The sequence below is a fragment of the Lepisma saccharinum genome, chromosome 18 (assembly GCF_977018435.1).
Source record: "Lepisma saccharinum chromosome 18, izLepSacc3.1, whole genome shotgun sequence".
In the NCBI taxonomy this organism is placed as follows: domain Eukaryota; kingdom Metazoa; phylum Arthropoda; class Insecta; order Zygentoma; family Lepismatidae; genus Lepisma; species Lepisma saccharinum.
The window spans coordinates 39,217,086-39,241,836 of record NC_139246.1 but is presented as its reverse complement, the minus strand read 5'-3'; the positions used below and the strand labels follow the sequence as shown (position 1 = coordinate 39,241,836).

The window sequence follows — 24,751 nt, the reverse complement described above, 5'->3', positions numbered from 1 at the left end:
ATCTTCGTGATTAGCAGAAAATTGCAAAAAAGTCAAGTAAAATATGCAATATCAATCAATCAACAATACTTGCAAGATAAAACATGGGCAACATAATGCTTGAAGGAAATGTCAATACAGTCAACCTGACTTCCACGTAGTACACCCTGGACTGCAGACTAATGAGGCTCTGGCAACTGGCCCCATGGCCAGTATAATTCAGTGTTGTCCTGTGTTTGTCCTGATTTGTGCTGAGCGCCCTTTTTAGTCTCTACTTTTAACAAAGGTAAGGACGTTTTTGTTATGATAAGGGGCTGGACCCCTTATAGTGTGACGGGTGTAAAATAGCTCACACCCAAAAATTTTAATTCAAATTCAAAATTGTCAATACAGTACACTTAAATTTTGACAACATAAGGTCCCAGGGCGACAATGTTGCTGTCTAGTACACACCAAAACAACCACCATTACTGTAACATATGAGAGTGAAAAAAAAAACAAGTATATCGTTCTAAGAGATCTCGCAGGGATCGCGACTTAAATTCATTTCAGTTCGAGTTTTGGTTCGGGTCGGACTGATTTCACTCCTCACAATATCAGTTCTAGTTCAGCGCTGCAGACCGAAATGAGTTGAACTCGAATTGATGCTGGCAGTTTCTACTCTGGCTCAGATGAACTAAAACTCTAAGTTCCTCATGCAAAAGGATTCTGATTCGCACCACTTCAGAAACCAGTTTCCTGGAAAGGAGGTCGGCATTTCGGTCTTGGATAACAGTTCGTGCCACGGTGAAAGCGAGATTAATTTTGTTTCGAGCGGACAGAAATTGACCAAACTGCCGCTGAAAATCAGTTCAACCTTCGAAATGCTGGAAATGCATGGTTTGGTGCAAGCAATCATTGTGTGCAGAAGTCTCTTCATACAAAAGATTGCTCTCTCTCTGTTTTTACCTCTGAGGAAAGAAAGCTGAAAATCGATGTAAACCGGTTGTTAGTTTACGCTATTGTGCATATAACTAAATAAGAAAGTTTTAGAGAATTACAAATGCAGGTTTTCCACATTTAAATTTTCAGTTTTTGAAGGTACAAATTACAAAATCAGTATACTGGTTACTTATTCTACTTGAACATAACCAAGTAAGGAAGTTTTAGAAAATTAGAGATATATATGGTTTCCATATTTTGACTTTTTAATATTTGATTGTAGAAAGCTGAAAATCGATATGGTGTTTTTTTTAGCTACTTTGAATACAACCAAGTAATGAATTTTAGAAAACAAAAAATGCAGGGTTGCCATATTCAACGTTTTAACTTTTGAATCAAGTTGAAAATCTGTATGGTGCTTATTAGAGTTGTTTTCAGTTCAGTCAGACAGTAGAAAACAAGGAATGCAGGGTTACCATATTTAATTGTTTAACCTTTGAAGATAGAAATTCCAAATAGGAAATCTTAATGCCGGTAATTGCAAATGCAGGATTGCCATATTAAAAATTTTAATTTTTTAAGCTATAAAGTTGAAAATCTGTGTCCTGAGTATTTATGCTACTGTGTATATATAAATCAATAGAGGGGGCTTCCCCGATGATGAAGTGGTAACGTAGTTACCTTGTAATGAAGAGGTCCCAGGCTCGATACCGGGCTAAGGCACATAGTGTCACTGATCCAACTTTAAACTGTACATCCAATTTCGATTAGTCTTTTTGTGCATAAAGTGGACTTAAAATCAGTCAAAACAAAAAAAGTCTATAAATAGAAATGAAAAATTGTTACTAAGTTTTAATTGGTGTGAAATAATGGTTGCAATTTTCACTTTTAAAGTTATAGGAGGCCCTTGCCATACCTTTTACTTACTTATGTTACAGCGCCTTGAATAATGTAGTGTGGAAAACATTTCAAGAAACTGGTGCACGAGACAGATGACAACATAGATGGCAGTGCGATCAGCACAGCTGCTAATTTTGTTATGAAAGTAATGCAGCTTAGTTAGTGTTTGGAATATATTGTGTAGATTTGTTTATCTTGAAAGGCGGTACGTGAATTGATGGAAACAGTTATATTTGTGGAGTGATTTGCAGTCACGAAATGGCATTAATTTGAAAAGAAAAGTAAAATAAAATTAATAAATAAATAGCATGCGTAACACAAGAAACATCGCAATGTGATTCCGGACATCAGGTGTTGGATTGTGTACTAGAGTTTATTTTTGTATGTTGTTAGAATATAAATAGTATCCTGAGAGATATTTCATACTGAGGCGACAACCACGTCGCTTGGAAGCAAGCAATTGATATTCAATGCAGCCGTTCAAACCATAGGGACACAAGCTCTGATTGAACTGTTTCCTCAAGGAGATGTTAGATCAAAGCGACACGCGACAAATGGTACGGGGATTTCACACCAAAGCGACACGGATCCTTCTATCCAAGGCAACTTTCATACCGAAGCGACATATGTCACTTGGAAACGAGCCAATCAAGAGCAATATTTCACATCGTAGCGGCATGACTGGCAGCACAGGCTAGTGTTCGGTTGGTGAAATCCTCAAGCGGGAAGTGTCGCATGCCGCTTTGGTGCACAATCTCCCTAAAGCAAGACACTCATTGCATCACACATGCACGAACAACAAACCACTGCAACACGTTGAGGAAAAGGGCCCACTATGAGCGACATGTGTGGCTTATCGTGTGGCCTAGATCTGTTGTTGTAACATGCGGTTCAAATTAGCAGCAAACGCTTGCTAATAGACAGTGTCACTTGTCACGTAGTTGGGAACTCCCCCTGTAGCACGTCGCTTCGGTCTGAGCACCCTTCCTTTAAGGAGCTTTCAGACCGAAGTAACAAGTAGCACGTGAATACAGCATATGAACGTGTCGTTTGCTGTTTAAATACTCATGCGCAATGAATGCTATTTTACAGTCTGGAAGTGTCTGTGTTACTAGTCACATCAGTGTGAACATCCCGTGTCACTTGTCGCATTGGTCTGAAAATTTATTTACACTCATGTCTGGCACTAAGGAAGTTTTGTGGGGTTCCCCTTGTCGTTTCATGCAATCATCATAATAATCGCCGCGATTAGTTTAAAGCGGAAGAAAAGAGACAGTAAATATCAAAAATACAAATTCTTCCGCGTGTGTATCTTTAAAAGAAATGAAGATGATGATAATGAACCTAATTCATACACAAAAATTTAGTTACCCAGAGCATTCAACGTGTATTTTTTCTCCCGTATTATTAATGAAAGTATAACGATAACAGGACGTGGTCGACTGTCTAGAATGTTCGTTAATATCTTCGCGACCACTGTACCAAATATCATAGCAATTATCACATTCATAGAAATGCTTCATGTAAAAGAACCAGACGTTGCAGCGAAAACTCAATTTCCTTCCATTATAAGCAGACAAATGCCATGCAGCTGTACCAACACCAGTGCCTCTAGCGGTATTATATTCGAGTGGAACCAGCCAGAGCACCCAGAACAGTGCCGTTTTTCACACTACGTTATTCAAGGTGCTGTACTCATGTGTATGTAAAACAATAAACGTAGTAAATTATTCAGCACCTCAGAGCAGAGAAGAAAAGACTAGCTAAATAAAGTAAGTTGCCTAACTTGCAGTTGTTTTCGGTTTTGTGTGTACTTGGCTGGCAAAACTTCTGCATGAGATGTATGCCTACCTCTGTGGTGGAATGGTTAGCGTAGCATGCTACAATGACAGGGGTCCCAGGTTGGAATCACTTCATCAGTTACATTACATCATCACTCATCTCACATTTCGAATTAGCCAAAAGGGGCAGAAAAGCAAAGTAAAATAAACCAATTGAATCAACTTACCATAATCCTAATCGCCAAATTCGCACTGGTTGCAAAAGCAATCATTGTGGCTGAAGAAATAAAAAATGTTACTATTATCTAGAGTTGGGGAGGAAATGTGTTTACTTTCTTGTCAACAGATTAAAATCTCTGGTTGAAGATAGAGAAAAAGGAAGACACAAGAAAAAAGCACTTGTTCAAGACAAGATCAGATGGGTAAAAATATCCAAGCAAGTTAATCATGAAAATGTGTGCAAATGTTGTACATGAGAATAATTTATACTCATCAGCCCCCCCCCCCTCCCCATGTTGCAGGCCTGTATCAGGGTGACTACTCACCAGGAATTCCGGTAATTATGCGTGAATGATTGATTGGCTCTGGAAATTATGTGTGAATTCTACTTGAATTTTTCTCCGTAGACGTGAAAAATTACAACTTTTTTAAACCAAATCCTATTCACATTTTATGCAAATAAAAATTATTTTCATAAAATTTTCTTGCTCTCTTCACTCGCAATTCCTGCTTTTCTTAGTCTTATCAAGTTTATAACCATAGCTAGGAGGCGGCGGGAGTCGGCCCTGGGTGCCGAACTATCTAAATGAAAAATGTTGTAAGAATGATTGATTGATTTGTGGTTTTAAGCCCACTTTATGCACAGAAAGGCTAATCGGGACTGGACCTACAGTTTAAAGTGGGATCCGAACTACTGTGCCGTGTGGAGAAAAAATAATTGAAATCGTTTGTTCTAACACAAATGCTTTAGCACCAACTTCTACCCCCTTTTTGCATAATTTAACCTTTTGGTGCCCAAGCATCTCGAACGAGATACCCAAAAGTAACCCTTGGGGTACCAAGCGTCTCGATCGAGATGCTGTGTCAAGGTCGTAGTTTTTACGTTATAACTTTTCTATTTTTGGCTAGAATTTCGATTTTATTTTTTTATATTGTTCTTACACATGTATTTAACAGAAATGATTTTTTGCATATTTTTTTTGTCTTCATGAAAATGGAGGGGGAAAGGCGGGAAAAGGCACTTCTCTTTTGTGTCTCTTTTCAAGGTCAATTTTTTGCCGACAAAGGAAGACCGACTTTGTTGTTCTAAAGCAATGCTTTTCACTCCCTCCTGCTAAGTGCAGTCGAAGGAAGCTTGTTTATCAGTATCCGATGTCAAAATGAAAGTTTTCCGTGAGGGTGCAAGCAGGGGGGAGGGGGAAGACTGGTTGTTGAATCTGCGTTGTGAGAATGGAATTTCGAAGCGCGCTGAAGGAAACTTTTTTTTTTTAGCACAAGTGTCCACAAGTGGCAACAGGGGTTACCCAGTGTTGTCTAATAATAGAATTTCAAGCAGCTGCAAGAATTGGCGCTCATTTGTCACTACGTTCTAGCTTTTCGTCCGTGAATGTTGTGCGTAGGTGTGGTTTTGTGCCCAAGTGCGAGGACATTTTTTGGGTGAAGTGACAATTTTTTAAAATAATTTTTGGGGGTTTTCTCCCTTCCCCCTCCATATATACACCAAATTTGTATTAATTTTGCATTTTGTGCATTTTGACATTTTTTTTCGGGGCAGGGGGAAACACCATTTTTTTTAAGAAAAGTATTTTTGAGGGGATTTCCCCCCTTTCCCCCTCAATATGTATGCCGAATGTGCATAAATTATATATCGTCTGAATCTGTGATTCATTCTGCGAACAACGGTATATCTTTCATATCTCTAGGGCATTTAGTTTCTGAGCTATTGCATTTTGAAGCTTGAATCAGTGGCATCCCGACCATTCCTTTTGGGGGTACAACTCAAGTTACATTGGTCATACGACAATGATGCAAATATTTTTCTGTTTCTTACATGCCAGCGATAATTTCTATGTGCATTTTGACCTTTTCATATCCTTTTTTTCGGGGGGCGGAGGGCAAAACCCCATTTTTTAAAAAAAAAAGTATTTTCAGGGGGTTTCCTCCCTTTCCCCCTCCATATATACGCCGAATGTGCATAAATTATATATCGTCTAAATCTGTGATTCATTCTGCGTACAACGGTATATCTTTCATATCTCTAGGCCATTTAGTTTCTGAGCTATAGTCATTTCAAGGTACCGCTGCATTTTGAAGCTTGAATCAGTGGCGTGCCGACCATTCCTTTTGGGAGTACAACTCAAGTTACATTGGTCATATGATAATAATGCAAATATTTTTGTGTTCCTTACATGTCAGCGATCATTTCCATGTGCATGTCGACACTGTCATGTACTTTTTTCTTGGGAGGAGGGTGGGGAACCAAATTTTTTTTTCCGAAATTTTGGAATTTTGAGAGAGCCCCCTTCCCCCTGCCACATATATGCCAAATTTGCAAAAATTTCATATAGTCTGAATCTCTTGTTCATTCCGCGTACAACGGTATATCACTCATCTCTCTAGGGCAATTAGCTTCCGATCTACACTCATTTAATTGAAACTCTGCATTTTGCTCAAAATCGGCTCGGTACCCAGAGGCTTACTTGTGAAAAAGACCTTGGGCGGCAAAAGGTTAAGGGGATAATAACGTCTTTGATACTACTACTACTACTAATTATTATTATTATTATTATTACAACAATAACAACAACAACAATAAGGTTGGTCCCGGCAGGTTCGAATCCCGGCTTGGGCATGGATGTTTGTGACCGTCGTCCATTCATCAATTTCATCATCACTCATCCCCATCTTCACAAATTAGTCAAAGGTGCCACAAGAAGCAAAGTAAAATAAAACAAATCAATAATAATAATAATGTTATAATAATAATATTTTATTTAGTGTAACATAATTGTAATACAAATGGCAACTCTGTATCTGTCTGGAGATATGTATGTGTATGTCATGCGAGAATAAGCCGTGACTCGCAACTCATCTGTTGGGCAGGTTGTTGCTACTATGATTGACAAGACATTCCGTCACAGTTTCCTCCCCTTCCTCTATAGAGGGGCTCAAGATCGTTAGCGGATAACACTGATGTCAGTGACCTCAACACAGAATATGAAACAATACAGAGTGAAAGTGTGGGGGAGGTAGGTAAATGGAAAACTCTTGTCACACAGGAAAAACTGATTTCTTGAACTGGTTCACATTCTAGTTCCACACCTATCAAAACTATACTAAACGTGCTGTTTAATTCCTCAATGACTGAAACTATAACCTGAACATAAATATTTCGGCACTCCCGAACTAGTATCTTCCTCTCAAAATTACAGTTAAGGAACTGAATAGTACCTCGGCAGTACACCGAAACTAAAATTATGTATGAGCCAATTTCAGTCAACCAAAATTGAACCGAAACTCTGTGCTCACTTCCGCGAGACAGAAACTTGCCTCTGCAGTTTTAGTTCAGGAAGACTTGAAAGGTGTCGCCCCCCCCCCCCCTTTCCTTCGTGATTTCTGGATCTCGGTAGGCCACATGCGCTGGGCTTTTTTAAACCACAGTAAAATCAAAAATTTACCACCTGATCATTATCACCTTGCTTCTTACGAAGTCTTTTAATGAGAAGGATGAGACTCACTTTCACCCACAATTTGTGTAAGATTTGTTGAATAGGTTGTCACATCAAATGCAGTTGTCCAGGTGTGCATCTGGCAATGTTTTTGAACCTGTTCGTATTTGTTAAAAAAGAAAGAAAAAAAATATTCCTTCGCCCTTAGTGCAACCTGAAAACGGCATGCTTTTTCTTGGACACACATGACCAAATGACACTTGAACTTGAGATATTACAGGAGCATTATGTACTTGCACTATAATTTGACAATAAAATTATCAAAATATGGTGCATGAGGTAGGGTGGATGGGCACAGGGGGATAAGTCATTTATTTAGTGACCATGATAACTTCTGTAAATTTAGAATCATTTAGGTAAAACTATTTCTGCAGCTAGAAAACTTGAGTGACCAAATTGGATGCATTTCAAGATGGTGGATGAGAAACTGATTTTCACCATGTTGAAGTCTATGCTCTACATTTTTTTTTTCATAACTGTCTAGAATACATTTTGGGAGTATAATGAATGAAACAGTCATTTTAGAGATTTCATTGGTCCGCAATTTTGCAGTAAAAGTCTTTAAAATAATATTTCGTAGCTTAAGAGGACTGGTGGTAAAATCACAAAAGTTGTATTTATGATGACTGTCATAAATGTAAAGCTTTTGAGTTGCAAGGTAACTTTAAAGATTAATCTCACTTTGTATTTGAGAGAAATTGGTCACCATGTTTAAAGATAGTGGATGAAAGACCGATGTAACGTTAAAACACATTATACTCGTATTTCACTAGGTTATATTTTCATAGATTAAGAAACTCAAGTCTCAGGAATGTTATGGCATTACTTGAGTTTTAAGTTTTTAATAAAATCTATGTAATATAGTAAGTCTTGAAGCTTTCCTGGCGACAAATGATGAAAAGATTCTCTCGGGCTATCGACCAGGTAATATAGTGTGCATTTTAGGAAGGGCAGGGGTAAGTCACCAATTTTGAGACCACGATAACTGGAAAAAAAATCTTTTAGCTGATATTAATCACAACTAGTGATTGATTTTGTTTTGCATTTGTTCAAAGCATTTCAAGATGTTGAATGAAAAATGGATTTTTCACATGCTGAGGTAGATTCCAAATTCTGATGATACTTTCAAATCTCTGCCTAAACTACATTTTTGGAGATTTAGAAAATAAACTTTTTACAATTTTAGGGCATCACTTAAGCTATAGTTTGACAATAAATGTTTTGAAACATAGTGCATGTTTGAGGAGTGTTGGGAATGAAATTGGGGGTCATTATTGTTGACCATGGGAATTGCCATTCATAGCAGCCAGACAATTAAATATGGCAGACTTATAATTTGACATGGTTAATTCACAGAGGAGATATGCTTGAAACGTCCAAAAAAAGAATGGAAAGACACAACTGTGAACAAATTATATTGAAGCAGATTTTTTCTGGATTATTTAATGGTCTATTACATATAAGAAAATTAGATAAATAATGTGTTTGTAGCTGTACCATAATTCATTCCAACATAGGCATATTTTGTTTGTTTTACTACGCTTTTCTGCCACTTGTGGCTAATTGCGAAGATGAGAATGAGTGATGATATGATGAAATTGATGAAGGGACATTCAAAGAATACAGTGAAACCTCGATTTTATGTTTTTCAGGGAACCAAGCTGAAAATACTTAAAATACGGGAAAATATAAAATTGAGGAAAATTTCTTAACGTTTTACTATGTTGGGACTATCAAAATTGAATGTATAATGCAGGAAAATGTAAAATCCAGGAACGTAAAATCGGGGTTCCACTGTATCCATTCTGGGATTCGAGCCCGGGACCTGTGACATTGTAGGCATTTCTCTTGTTAAAATATAAAGTTACTAGCCCTCACTTATAAAGGTTCCAGTATGGACTACTGTTGTATACTGCCAGAAAAAATGTTGCGTACTGACAAAAAGAGCACTGGTTATAAATATATTTTGCATTTTCTTTTTATCTGGAAAAACCTGAAAAAGCCCAGGCAAAATGCCAACCTTGAGTGTGTGGCAGCCCATTATAGCCTGTGTAAATACATTTCCCAGAGATGACCTTGGGGACAAAAATGTCTGGACTTTGCATAAGCCTTTCACATTCTTATCAAATATTCCCTTCTACAGATAAAAACAAAGTTGGTCACAGCACATACTGTAGTTTTGCAGATAGTTTTTATACTCAGATTTACCTCTGTTAATCTTCATGCATGGGGGAAATATACAACATGCATTAAAAATGATAAAATGTTTAAAAATGACATAAACTAGGTTAAAACATGTAAAAACATAATCTCATCATTATGTCAGTGGTGAAGAATAATGTGTGATTCAAAATTTAGAACTATCGCCATAACAGCTATGCGCTGAAGCTTTGATTTGGTTGTTTTTATGGTGTTGACATATATAATGTTACCTTCTGCTAGTACATGTTGAGACAGGATTAGAAAATCCCACACAAAAGAATGCTGCTATTTTTAATAAGTAACATTTGACAAGTCACCAGAATAGCTAGTCGTGCATTCACCGAACACAGGCATCTATTGATAATTTGGCAAATGGTACTGCTCTACTATGAAATACCTACAGAAAAGAAAAGTAGCCGTTCTTTATAAATTTTGGGTGGGCTAATTCCAAAAATGACATTTTTTGTTCATTGTTTTGACATGTGTGGGAAAATGTAACAAACAACAAACACTCCTGTATTGTTCACTCCCGTGATTTTTTTTCAGTTGCATTTAACATTCTTAATGCATAAAATTCCTTATAAATAGATAAAATTGCATGCTAGTCACATTTTCTTGCATATTATTTTGCAAAATGATGCAACTATAGCATTGTTTTTTAGTGTTCCTTGCAAATTTTAGCAGATTTGACTTGCATTCCTTACAGAGCATTGCAAAAATCATAAATTCTCTGCTATGCGAGTTTTTCAATAATATTCTGGCCAAAGTGTGGATTTATGAATTTTGTATTCACAATTTCTGGAGAGTGCCTGGTACTTGCAAGTTGTTATTTCAGTATTTTGTGCCCCTATTAATTTTCCAACACTTAAAAATAATAATAATAATAATAATAATAACCTAGCTACGTCCCAGGACAGAATACCAGTGATCAGAACGGATTTATATGTAGTAAAAATGTACCTTTTTAATAATATGAGACACTACACGACCTACATAAAATACAGTCTTGGCATTGTAACTATTACCGTGACTGTCTTGAAGAGAAACCAGAAGTGAATCCTGTACTAGTAGCGAGGTTGGGGACTCTTCCAACATTGCCAAAATAGCGTTTGTAACAAGCAGGAGCCGATGCTTGAGCCCTCATTCTCTATTGCTGACAACAATTGTAAATTAACAGGAATTTCAAGTGTGTTACAATAGCAAGAGTAAACAGTTGAGAGGTGGGGGGGAGGGATATTGTTCGGATGACAGAAAACAGAGAACTTGTAATTAACCCAATTGGAGGGTATAGAAAAAGGTCTTAAACTTTCGTGTGTTTGTCACTTTGAACTTTGTCGGTTATTCACAAGAAATTTGCTCAAGTCTTTCGGTCACATCGGGACATGAAGTTATTGTGCGAATATGGAGTATATGTTGAGAAATGTTCTGAAATATGGAAACAATATGTAAAAATAACTTAAATATGTGAAATATGAGCCAAAACATAATATATGTAGAAATATGGAAAATTAAAACTGAATTTTTAGAGTCTACGTGTCATGATGTGCAAATATAATTGATTTCAGCTTCATACATAAATGTGTATTTACATATAAATCCGTTCCCTGCCAATGACATAATTTTGAGCCAAAATTTTCACTTGTCCATCTAATGTATGTAGTGGTGTTGGAATGCTCACTGATATATTTTTCTCGTTACAGCTTGGGATGAAACCATGAAAGAAATGGACGTGAACCAAAGGCCAGGTCGAGTCCAGTACTACGGCGGACAGTGAAGAGAGACTGAATTTGTTGCAAGTTCCTCTGAGTTTGTTGTTGAATGGTTTAAGTCATTATTGTTGCTGGAAGGTGATGCGTGGAGGTTGGCCGTTTGGAAGGGAAGTGGATTGAATGCTAGAGTGAACATAAGAACGCGTGTGTATGTGTGTGTGTTTGTTGGGGGAGGGGATAGTGCTGTTTTAGTACACGCATGGTTGTAACTTGTATGACTGACGGTAAGCGGATTGTTGTCGATCATTTGCGAGAATCTCTGTTCTTCGTAAGTAAGAACTAAGAGAACCAAGTGGTAGAAAAGTTGTTGAAAATATTGTTGAGAATTTTAATTTAAAGCAGTATGGTGCTCCTGAACTTCTAATACAGATGGAAAAAAAAGAAAAAAAAAGGGTATCCAAGAATGTAGCAACGGGATCGTGCTATGAATTCTAAATAGTGTGCTTAGGAAAACAGGCTAACGTATCGCTATTGATGTCAACTATTGGAAATACGTGAGCTGTGCAAAATAAAATAATAATAAAATGTTCCCCTGAAAATTGTTGCATATCGTGCATTCTGTGTGGTACATCACATACACTGCAAATTCAAGTAGTCGTTCATTTTTTTCTCCCCAGAAAGAAATTGAAAAAAATACAAGTTTAAAGCTTTTATTTGGTGGACGAATGGGTTATTTCATTCAGTTTGAAAGAAAGGTTATGGTTTTTTGCAATAACAATAATAATAATAAACCATGTGATTGCCACATTTAATGTCATGGAAGCTTTCTGTAGCTTCGGTATTCCTAATATGGATTGCTGAAATTGTAGCCATGTTGACAGTTCATCAGATAATGTTGTTTGTGAATTCTGTGGTGTAGGAGTTGAAAATGTGGCTCAAGGAATAGAGTAATGACTGGTGCACTTAGCTGTTGAAGGTTATTCAAAAGGTGTGAGTCTAGAAAATTAATTTATGTTGCAAGCTCCTGGAGGGCCTGCCTCCCCCCCCCCCTCCCCTGCCTCCTTCACAATCCTTGTTTTGTATGTATATATACTAATCAGGCTATATTTGTAATTTTTCTGCTAATGCTCATTAGAATATCAAAAAGTCATAATTTATATATAGATATACACATATACATACATATATATATATATAAAATAAACATGTCCCTGTGTATGTGAAAGCTGGAAAATTGTGAAATTATAATAAAATTTGGAGATGCAGGCATCAAGGTTATATTATAAATTGTGAAAGTATATGTCTTGCATAATATATAAACATAAGATGTGTGTCTGGTACTTCTCAGTTCTTGAGTTGATGGTAAGTTGGCAGGTTCCACTTTTAGGTCATAATATAAGATGGCTGTAAATCGTGCACAGTTCCATTACATATGTGTTCTTGTGCCATATGTTCCATTCCGTGGAATAGTGCTCTTCAAGATTGCAGAAGTAAATAATTGCATAGAATAAAGTGAATTCCTAAAGAGACCTTTGCCCCATACGGGGTAAGTAATAAGCTGCTTCCATTTTTGAATAACTGGTTACTTTTGAACAAAAGTAGCTGATGTTTTCTTCCCTTTTTCACCTTCAAGCATAATAATTGTTATTGAATTATTCCTGTGTAGTCCTGGATATATATATATAATATATATTTTATTTGGATGATTATAATTTAATAGAATCAGACTACTTCACATTTTTTTCTAGTCATGTATAATTAACTCTTGAATGTGTTTAAATTAAGTTCAGTGTGCCCAAAATTAAGGATAACAATCCTGCTCAAATATATTCATATTTTTTTTCTTGTGAAGCCAATGAAGCGAGCATTTACAGAAATAATTAGTCTGAGTATAATGTGTGGTATCAGGCTTGCTATGTGCATTCTGGTTAACTACTGAGGATCATAAGCTGTTTATGACCATACCTACGGTAATGCTTTAAAAGAAAATCTGTTTTTCAATGGTTGAGCTTTGGAATATGTTGTTCATAAAAAAATCATGGTGCAGAATGTTATGTTTCTGTTATGCCAATGCTTCTTACAGTTAATTTTGGTGTATGTCAATGTTCAGTACTGTTGCCAGGATAGACTGACTCCTATGGGCAAGGGGAAGGTTAATTTACATTTTGTAAACACGTATCTTTCTGTGCAAATCTGAGAAAGCCCCTGTGACCTTTTTCCCAATTATGGTTTCGCTTTCTCTTGCCCAGTGGTAAATATATATATATAATTTTTTTGGACCTTGTTTAACTCAACGCAGAAAGTGGTCCGCACTGCATGCATTCAAAAGAAGGATTAAAAATTACAGTGCATCAATTATGAAAGTTTTTTTCTATAAAATGTGTGTGGCTGAACGTGGACATCAAAGAAAAAACAAGTTGTTGCTTGCTTTGACTACCTTTTCTCTATATTGTAGTATGTAATGTTTCATCTTAGCCTGTAAATGTATGCTTGTAATGGTTTTCTTGCCAAGACATAATTTCACAGTTTTGGACTTAAACAAATTTTATTGGATATGCATTTTTTGGAAGGACTTTGGAAATGATAATATTTGTAATTTTTTTTGTTATATATTGAAACTGTAGTTCTTTTTTGGGAAAAGTTCCTTTGTAGCTTTGCTATTATAATTTGTCTTTGGTGTCCATGTGAAATGTTGCAGTACATACAATGTTCGTAGACGAAAATAAAAGAAAAGGTGCACAGTCATACTTTCTGTCATTCCAAAAATATTCCATCCCAACCCCAAATTTCCTTTTACATGTGCAAAGCTTGTTTGGTAAGGTAAATTGCAGCAGTATGAAGGAACCTTCAGACAAGCTTTGGTTGTTCAGAATGTAAAGGGGGGGGGGGGGAGTGAGTTACCCACCTTGAAGTTAAACTAGATACTGTTCTTGATGAATCTTCTGCTTCATTTAAAACAGTTCACTTGTGTGTTGCTGAATTGAATTGTGGTCTAACTAGAATAATAAAGGAGAAGTCTGGGAAATCAGTAAAAAGATTTTTTTTATTTCCCAAGATTTGGAAATTAAAGTAAATTCCACTTCACTCTTTTAACAATTTTGTCGCTGGAAAATATTCTATATAAAATTGTTTTTGTTCATTTATTTTGAACAATGTTGACTAGACTTAAATGCAAATTCAGTTTAATGTTAAAAACATAGAGTACCACAAAATGGTGTAGAAATATATTTTTAAATTACCTGGAAAAGCCTGGGAATATGTTTGGCCAGAATTGTGGGAAACCCCCAAGAATGAGTCTCCAAAGCCAAAAGTAAAATACAGGAAATAATCTACCAGCAAAGCATTTTTCGCTTCACTCACATGACAACCATGGGGGAAAATGATAGTTTATGAACATCTTTAAACTATCGAGACTTCTGCATAAAGAATCTACCCTAACATGATTGAGCAGGCATGGATTCCAATGCATGACGTATTTGATGGCTTTTAGCACACAGCAGTCTTCCTTCTACCCACAGTGTTGCCAACAATTGGAATGCACAAACTTTCTCAATGAAATGTGTGTAAAAATATAAATACATAGGTTGTTCAGTAAGTTTTGCCACCTGGCCTCTTAACTTTTTTATTGAGTGAGGGAAGTGTAGGATTTTATGTCAAATGAAAGTTTAGAATATCCTCTTTTAAAGGGTAACATCAGTTTTTGATGTAGTTCCCACCAGTTTCGATACCCTTCCACCATCATTGCGCAAGTTTCTGCATGTCGTCACCACCAATGAGAGACCTTTCCAACTTATGGCTCTCTCTTAAATGAATTTGGATGAGGTGAGTGTGGATGCCTGTCATCGAGTCGCTGGATCATAGTAATGAGCCCATGTCTCATCACCAGTGAGAATACAAGTTAGAAAATAATCTCCCTCTGCCTCGTAATGCTCCAAATTTTGCTGACACATTTGCACACGGTCTCGCAAGGAACCCATCTAGAACATCCTTTTTTGAACCCAAGTTCATTGATGATGTGATTCACTGTTTCAAACATATGCCCAGAATGTCTAAGATCTCCCTCTGCTTAATGCGGCGATTACCACGAATCAGTTCAACATGTGCCACCATCTCTAGAGTGGATGCAGACAGGGCATCCACTGCAGTGCTCGTCTTAATGTGGCCGTGGCTGTGTTGTCTGTGTGTACAGTCTGCAGCCATCTTCTGACCATGCTAATGGCAACGCATGCTTCCCCCATGTACAGCATGCATCGGACGGTGGATTTCGATAGGTGGAACATCATCTTTCGGAAATTCAATCATAGCATGCTGCTTGAACTGTTTGTCCATGTAGCCCGACGCCTTTCAGGCTACTGCTCCGTCAGTGGCTTTATCTCAAATAGAAAACATCCTCTGAGAGGAGGCAGGTATTCCAAATTTATATTCAAATGTAAAATCATGAACTTCCTTCAGTCAATAAAAAAGTTAGAGGCTTGATGGCAAAACTTACTGAACAACCCTCGTATGTTTAATGGATGGCAGAGCATATTTTCCATGTTGACAAAAAAATCCACATAAAAGTTTGTATAAGGAAAGAAATTCCTTTTTAACTAAATTATATAGATGACAGTGCACTTGCTGTTCCAGATTTGACTGCTGCCTCTTGGGGTGTCCTCCTTTGTTGCCAGGCAAGTCCAAAAGCAGAATTATCACTGGCCGGAATCCCTTGCTTTATGGTGCTATGAGCCTGTCCTCCACAACCAGAAGAAAGTAAACATTATTTTGGTGGAGTGTTGCACCACAGGATCGTGAGGATTTTTTTTTTTTATTTTTTTCTTCAGTAACAGAGAGTTCTTGTGTGAAGTATGTTGTGTGTTGCGCTGTGTGTGGGGGGAAGGGAGGGGGTATAAGTACAAATAAATATAATCCATGAACTCTTGGAACACACCATTCCCTCACCTTCCTTACAAGAATAGACTTAAAATCAATTTATATGTAGTGTTTAGTGTGTACAACAAAACTTATCTGAAGAAACATTTTCTGAAAGTGACCCGGAATTTTCAATTTCCGACAGTACTGTATGGGAAAGTAGCCCTGGTGTTGGATTCAGCATGTGCCTCTGGTTGATTCCAATCGTGATCAGTGGTGAAGCATGCTGTCACTGCAAGGGTAGGCATAGGCATGTGAATGAAGGGGCTGAGGGGGAATTGATACATTTATGGCTGTGATTTTTTCATAAGCAGCACTGTGCTGTATGTTAAAATACAAAAATAAATATAATCAGGCACATTAACACATTTAAGGTGCATACAGAAAATTGCTCTCAACTTGTTTAGGCCGCACTCCGTATAAACCACTACCACAGTGAAAGTAAAAATGCACAGGGTGTTCTTAATAGTTGCATTTACTTCCTCACGTGGATGTGGAAATTACCTTTCATTCTGGACATATTGACAAGTGTACTTGAAGCCTCCTCGATGGCGCAGTGGTAGCATCGTCACCTTATAATCAAGGTGTCCCAGGCAATATAATATGTCATTGTATATGTTTTTGACACCCAGAGTGATATAATGACATGCAAATTGTATTTGGAGAGATAGAAGTATGGATTTTGTAGAAATTGAGGGCAAAATTTAAAATGCTGTTATAGTTTTTTAATGTTTGTACATATGTTTATGAACACTGTATTATTTCATTTTTCTTTTCCATTTTGTGGAATAATTTCTACCTTGCAAAGAATTAAAAATGAAAATAAATGAATTAGTGCAATTTCCATCAAAGTCAAAGAAAAGACTTTCATGAAGCTTATGTTTGTTAAGGTAAATTGGAAGGACGAGAAAAGTTATATAGTACGGACTTTGGATGACAGAAACTCAAAGAATCAAGTGGTGTGCTAAATGATGGTGTAATTATAGACATAATGATTTTTCTATCACGCGACCTTACATCGAAATGAGTAACTAAATCTTTAGATCAGTATCCTCTGCAAATGACTTCAAAGAAAACGGACAGGTCTTCACTCCAAGGCCAAATGGATCAAAATCAATATTAATGGTATCTGTGGTATGTAATTGGTTAAAATAGAAGGGAGAAACCCAACTTTTTCAAATTTGCGAGCGTGGAAGAGCACAGGAATTTCTCTAGATGTAGTTTTTGAAATAACTTCTACGTTAGTGGTGTGTCAGTGTTTTGCCTCGGGTACACCCAACGGCAAAAGAAACAGTAGGCAAATTGTCAATCACTATTTTCATTCTGTTTGTATTTCACAATATGATGATAATGAACTAAAATAAAGACTTCAAGAGGGCAATGCCTGTTTCGCACAAACACAATTTCATTCCATAAAACATCACAGGATGTAGAATAAAAAGTAATGAAAATAACTATGGACAATTTGCCTACCATTATCTTTGCCATTGACTGTTTAATATGTCTTATATTCTTAATTCTACTTTCAATTACAGCCTGTGTGTGGAAACTTTCCAGACAAAGGTTGTATATTTTTTGATTGTAAAGAGAGAAACATCTTTAAAAGTATTATTGAAATTGTCAGTTTCTCCTCTCAGATCTCTAAGATCCAAATTATATTATGTCATACTTACCTCATTCATAAGAGAAACAAAATCTGAATTATGAAGTAAAAAATACACATAGGAAAAAACACATGCATACTTGGAATCAACTAAAGACAAAAAGAAGCATCTTCTGCCCTTGTATAATTTTATAATGGCACTCATTTTTTTTGTTCAGTTCAGTGGTGTGTATATATTGGTGCAATTGTATTTATTTTCTCTTACTAAGAATTGTTCTCTAATGAAACTATTCCGTGTATATGCTAGCATTTACTTAATGAGCAAAAGATTCTACAGCAGTGAAGTAAATAATCAGTCTGCTCTATGGCCGAAAGTGTTGTGTGTTGAGAACCTTTCGGATACTTGATGCATCTTTGTCCCCCCAAGTACATGTTTATTAAAGGTGGGGGTGAAACTTCGACTTCCTATATGAAGTGACAAAATCAGAACAATTACTACCTTTAATTTCTCACCTCAAAAACCAAATCTCTGTGTCTCATGTGACAGTCAGATGTCCTGTCCACTAGACCAGAGGTTCTTGAACTTGCCTAGACTGCGGAGAGGGATGATGCTGCAGTTCACTTACAAGTCGTGATATATCGGGCTTAGTGGTAGAAACCTGAATCGTAAGTTCTGATTCTACATTTTCCAAACGGTTTCTGTACTTGTTTTTAAAATAGATGAGAGCAGATAATGATTTTTCACATAAGTAGGTTGTTACGAAAGGCATTAATACTTTCATGGCGTTATTTGATGGTCCACAAAAATCATCCTGTAAGTAAGCCCAAAAGTTTGCAAGTGTCTTTTCTTTGAACTTCATTTTCAGAGCACCGTCTGTTGTTACCTCCATGAATTGGTCTTTTTCTGCTTCTGTAAGCCCTTCTACTTCATGCACGCTAACTGAAAATGGATCCCTGATCCAATTCTTGCTTGCATCAGGCACAGGAAAATATTCTCTGAACTACTGCTGTAAGTGTTTCAAATGTTGTGCGAAGAGTGACTTGTCGTTCTCTGACAACTCTTCATCCGTGGATCGAAGAAAATTTGAGAAGTTTGGAAAGGTCTCCTCATATTTTCCATTCAGTATATGCTGACGACACAACTCCAACTTCTTGATCATTGCTTCGATCTTGTCTTCAATTAAAAAGACTTACTTTTTTCTTCTTGTAGACTTCAGATTATTTAAATGGATGAAGATATCTGATAAGTATGCTAACTTGACTAACTAGCAAAAATCATTCAAACGATCTCGGAGATGAAATTGCTTATCCAAGAGAAATATTCTTATTTTGTCTCTCGATTCCCAGAATTGAGACAAAACTTTACCTCGTGACAGCCAGCGAACTTCACAGTGAAACAAAAGTTGATGATATTCACTGTCAATTTCTTTGCAGAGCTGCTCAAAAAGTCTTGAATTCAGTGACTTGCTTTTTATGAAATTGACAATTTTCACTGATTCACTTAAGATCTGTTGAAGCTCTTCTGGTATCTTCTTGGCCACTAGTGCATCCCTGTGTAAGAAGCAATGGAACCATGTTGCCGACGGGGTGATTTATTCGTACTGCAAGTTCAGTAAGCCTTCCAGACATTGCTCATACTCCATCTGTGCTAAGTCCAACGCATTTCATCCAGTTCATATTATGAGATATTATAAACATGTTTAAGCTGGCAAATACTTCTTCAGCTGTAGTGTGCATCAAATAGGAGATGAAGAGTAAGTCCTTGTAAACACTTTTGAGATGTTCATACCTAACGTAGCATATCAGCATTGCTTTTTTTATAATGTGTGCTTTCATCCAGTTGCAAAGCAAAATAGGGGGACAGGCAAAATCTTTCTAATAACTGCTCCTTAATATTTTTGGACCAACTGACGATTTGCTTCTTAACGGGATCATTTGACAATGGTATCAAAGCGAGATCTTTGACAGCTTTTTCCCTTATCCATGCAGAAACAATTATTTTTGCAGCTGGTAATACAAGTTCTTCAGCAATTGTGTGAGATTTTTCCAGTTTTTGCTATCATATGAGAAACTTCAATTTACGCCCTCACGGCATTCTCGTTGTTGCACCCACTTGTAGACCTTTTCACAATTTTCTTGCTTTTGCGAAGCTCCTGCTCCTTACTTCTAGAAAAATTCAGTGCTCTTTGTTATGTGTTCTTTGTGTTTAGTATCTTGAAGATGCCTTCGCTGTTTCGATGGTTTCATAGCTTCATTGGTCAATACGTCATAACATAACACACACTGTGGAAGTTGTTTGTCTTCTGGGCCTGAACATGTTAAACCCATGCTATGACGGTGGCACTTTCTAAGAAGACTGGTAGGTTTACATTGCTTCGAACTCAACTCACCCTCATCATCGGAATCTGCATTTTTCTGTTTCAAATTCAGCAAGCAGTCCATCTTTAGGTCAGAAGTCGCAAGCATAAAATTCACCGTGGAAATATCGAGAAGTAACTTTACCGTTATCCCTGCAATATGTAAAGGCCCAAACAGAAACAACTTGCGATTACTGAGAAGTCTTCGCTAACAATACGAGGGTCACTATTTATATTTTGAGCCTTGGCAACACTGATTGAAGTTAGGTGCAATTTGACGTTTGCACAGAATCGTCTGGCATTATTGACCATAACGTACTTCAAATGTTTTGTCAATAGCTTCATTTGTGTTGTTTATGTTGCCTTGGAGATTGCGCGACAACAATAAAATGGAATTAACTTGTGAACATTTTTGTGCGATGATTTTTCACGATTTTTGACGTGGATTATCAAGACAAGAGTGCATCGATCAACTTACTTCCACATTTGGCGATGAAACCCCATCCTTTGCCACTGTGAAACGCTGGTATAACAAATTTAATCGTGGCCGCCATTCGCTCACCGACGAGATTCGCGAAGGTCGTTCAAAATCAGTTGTTGTTCAAGAAAACATTGATACTGTGCAAAACCTAATACTGCAAGATCGTCATGTGACATACTGTGAGATTGAGGGAACCATAGGCATTAGTTCCACCAGCATATATAAAATATTACATGATCATTTAGCTGTGAGAAAGGTATGTTCTTGTTGGATCCCACACAATTTGACAAAAACTGAAAAAGACGCTCGTGTCAATTGGTGCAAACAAATGCTCAATAAATACAATCGTGGTGCTTCAAAAGACGTATATAAGATTGTAACAGGTGACGAATCATGGATATATGCATATGAGCCGTAACGTAAACAGCAGTCGACTGTATGGGTGTTTCAAGATGAACCCAATCCAACAAAAGCTGTTTGCGCTCGAAGCACATCGAAACAAATGGTCGCCTGTTTTTTCGGGAAAACTGGTCATGTGACAACTGTGCCTTTAGAGGAACGTAGAACAGTCAACTCTGAATGGTACACAACAATTTGTTTGCCAGAGGTCTTCGGTCAAATACGGAAAACAAACAAACTCCATCGGATCATTCTTCATCAAGACAATGCCAGCTGTCACACATCTCGTCTAACAACCGACTTTATGAACAGTCAAAAAATCGAATTGATGGGTCATCCGCCGTACAGTCCTGATTTGGCACCCAATGATTTGTTCTTGTTCCCGAATGTCAAGAATAAATTGCATGGACAACGATTTTCGTCGGCGGAAGATGCCGTTGATGCGTTCAAAAACCATATTATGGAGGTGTCTCAAGAAGATTGGAAAAACTGCTTTGACAAATGGTTCGAACAAATGCAAAAGTGTATTGACCATAAAGGAGAATACTTCAAAAAACAATAAAGCAGTTTTCAATGCCAAATTCCTGTTTTTTCATTGTTAGGCTCAAATTACAAATAGTAACCCTCGTAGTCGACTGACTCAGATGTAAATGCCGCAACCCTTTTATATGCAGCTTTTTTCGAGAACATACTCCAAGGGACGAGAAAAATTCTTAGTGTTTGTTCGTGCTGTGGAGCAAAGCCACGTGCTAAGCAATCCGAGCCAAACAAGCATCCCCCTCACAAGCACTAGCCTAGGCAGTTCTCAGCCAAAACATGCATGCTGTTGCTGTGGGAACTGGCGATGCTTAGTCATGTCTACGTTTTCGGCTTATGTACTTCAATTTCTTTTACCTAAGTAAATAGACACACTTATAATTCATTCTTAGCATTAAAGAGTAAATGTTCTTGTCTTAGTTTTTTTCCAAACCTTTGTGGAACACTGGGAGGGTCCCGCGGACCATAGTTAAAGAACCGCTGCACCACTGAAGCTCATTGTCAAAGGCAAAACTCATTATAATCACGTAGTTATATTCATTAATTAAGGAATCAGGGTCTTCAAGAAATATTTGCAATTCTATATCGGGTTGCAAGAATGTTGGTTACCACCACTACAGGTAAGTTTAATTGGTATGAGAAAAAAATTAATATTGCTCCATTCCCAATTACTGCAAATACTCTGGACAACTTTACAGTGTTAAAATGTTCAAGTATCAGTATCAGTAGGAATCGATACGGAGGTTGGTTCAAAGTGGTATTGGTTCAGTCCTAATATTAAATTTTTATGCAAGAAATATTTTAATGTTCATTAACTTCGTTGTGCTGCAAACAGGCAAAATGTTGTAGAGTGTGAAGTTTGATTCAAGTGATTATGTAGTGCATTAAAATAAAAAGTTTCTTAATTTCCTGCTGGTAATTGTAACCTGGAAAAATATAAGCTCTTCTAAGAACAATATTGCAACGTTCATGGGTTAAACCACCTTACTACAAAAGTAACACTAGCTACTTACTTATTTGGGTGTACCACTTAAACTTGGTTCCAAAGTTTGCACTTATGTTATAACTACTTCGGTCCGTGGCACTGGAACTCCCATGAAAACCGAAGCTTGCTGCGTATAAAATTGTATTACACATTTAACACAAGTCTTTATGATATTCTCTTCACTACACCAATGTTCACAAATGGCAGCACACTACATAGGTTGCTATTTATGTATCCGGAACTGGCAACACTAATATTGCTAGGTAACATCTAATACATCCATCGTAAAGTTGGACATTTGTATGATATATGTACCCAGAACGTTTTGCTTATGGATGCTATTTTTGTTTGTTAGAGGGACTTGAAAAATTTCATCGGAGGCCAACAATGGAATTAACTTGAACATTTTCGAGCAATGATTTTCTATGACTTTCGACATGGATTATCTGAACAACAGTGCATCGATCAACTCAGTTCGACAATTGGCAATGAAGCACCATCTAAAAGCACTGTATATAACTGGTTTAGTGAATTCAATCGTGGGAGTCATTCGCTCACGGACGAATCTAAAGAAGGCTGTCCAAAATCGGTTGTTGTGCCAGAAAACATTGATGCTATGCGAGAACTGATAATGCAAGATCATCATGTGACATATCGTGAGATTGAGGCATCCCTGGGCATTAGTATGACTAGCACACATAAGATATTGCATGAACATTTAGCCGTGAAGAAGATATGTTCGCGTTTGATCCTGCATAATTTGACAATCGCTCAAAAAAAGGCTTGTGTCGATTGGTGCAAACAAATACTCACAAAATTCAATCGGGCTTCAAAAGCTGTATATAACATCTACACAAGGGACGAATCTTGGATCTATGCATATGAGCCCGAAAGCAAACAGCAGTCGACGGTGTGGGTGTTCCAAGATGAGCCAAACACAACAAAAGTTGTTCATGCAAGAAGCATTTCGAAGCAAATGGTTGCCTGATTTTTTTTTTTTTTTTGTGGTGGGGGGGGGGGGGATGGACATGTGGCTACAGTGCCACTAGAGAATCGTAGAACCGTCAATTCTGAATGGTACACAACCATTTGTTTACCAGAAGTCTTTGGTGAAATCAGCAAAAACAACCATCAACGCAGGATCATTCTTCACCATGACAATGCAAGTGGTCACACATCAGTCCAAATAACTCGGTATTAGACTGGTGAAAACATTGAATTGATGGGTCATATGCCGTATAGCCCTGATTTAGCACCCAACGATTTCTCTTTGTTCCCGTACTTTAAGAATAAGCTACGTGGTCAACGAAGAAGCGATTGATGCGTTCAAAATGCATGTTTTCGAGATAATTCGGTCGGAATGAACAAAGTGCTATGAGAATTGCTTCAAACTTGTGCAAAAGTGCATCGATCATCACGGAGAATATTTTGAAAAACAATAAAACCATTTTCAATGATATATATATTTTTTTGTTTGTTATTCCGGATACATAAATAGCAACCCTCGTATTACCTATTGTTCACTACATTAGATTCCACTAATACTTTCCGTTAATAGGCAAAGTTCATTTGGCAACACCTCAGCTCCTCAAACTTGGGGTCTCAACGAAAGGAGGGCAGGGACCAGGCCCGTAGCTAGAATTGATCTCCAGGGGGGTCTCACGAGTTTTCAGGGGGGGGCTTTGTAAACAAAGTCCAATTTTCAAAAGTTTAACAATATTAATTGAAGGTAAATTATGTGTGTGTGGGGGGAGGGGTCATTAAGTTATATAACATTAAGAAATATACAAGTACTACATTTTTCTATATCTTTTAAAACATGGATTTTTGAAGTGTTGACTGCTATTGAAATCATCCCTTACTGCACACTCCATATTACTTTTGGTGATACAGATATTTATATCACACAAGAAAAAATGCACAATATTCAATCATAGTGTCTACAGTAGGCTACATTCCATCCCTAGCACGAGAAATGAAACTCCCCTTCATTCCAAAAATTTGAAAGCTGTTTACCTTTGATGCAGATGTAGAGGGAATTTGCATTATGGCATCAAAGTTGCAGATTTCTGTCTAACAGGAGGTCACAACAGGGGCAGCGAAGGTACAGGTAAAGAAATTCTCCTGTGAAAGAACTTTCTAGAGTCTAGAGAAGACAATATTCTAAATACTTGCCGCTACTTAGACTTCTTCTTATAAATAAGATGAACAAATGTATTAGCTGTTGTTCATGTTCTGTGAATTTCCTTCACCAAAGTTGT

General features: G+C 37.2%; 1 protein-coding gene across 4 annotated transcripts in view; it reads left to right on the top strand.

The window, feature by feature from the left end:
* Positions 1-13,965, top strand: part of LOC146002531 (uncharacterized) — a 114,202-nt gene extending 100,237 nt beyond the window's left edge. For all 4 annotated transcript variants that reach the window (XM_083140448.1, XM_083140446.1, XM_083140445.1 and 1 more), the window contains one exon: positions 11,212-13,965. In XM_083140448.1, the coding sequence (XP_082996574.1) occupies positions 11,212-11,285 (74 nt within the window). In that variant the 3' untranslated portion in view covers positions 11,286-13,965. The remainder of the gene's footprint in view (positions 1-11,211) is intronic.
* The last annotated feature ends 10,786 nt before the right edge of the window (positions 13,966-24,751 follow it).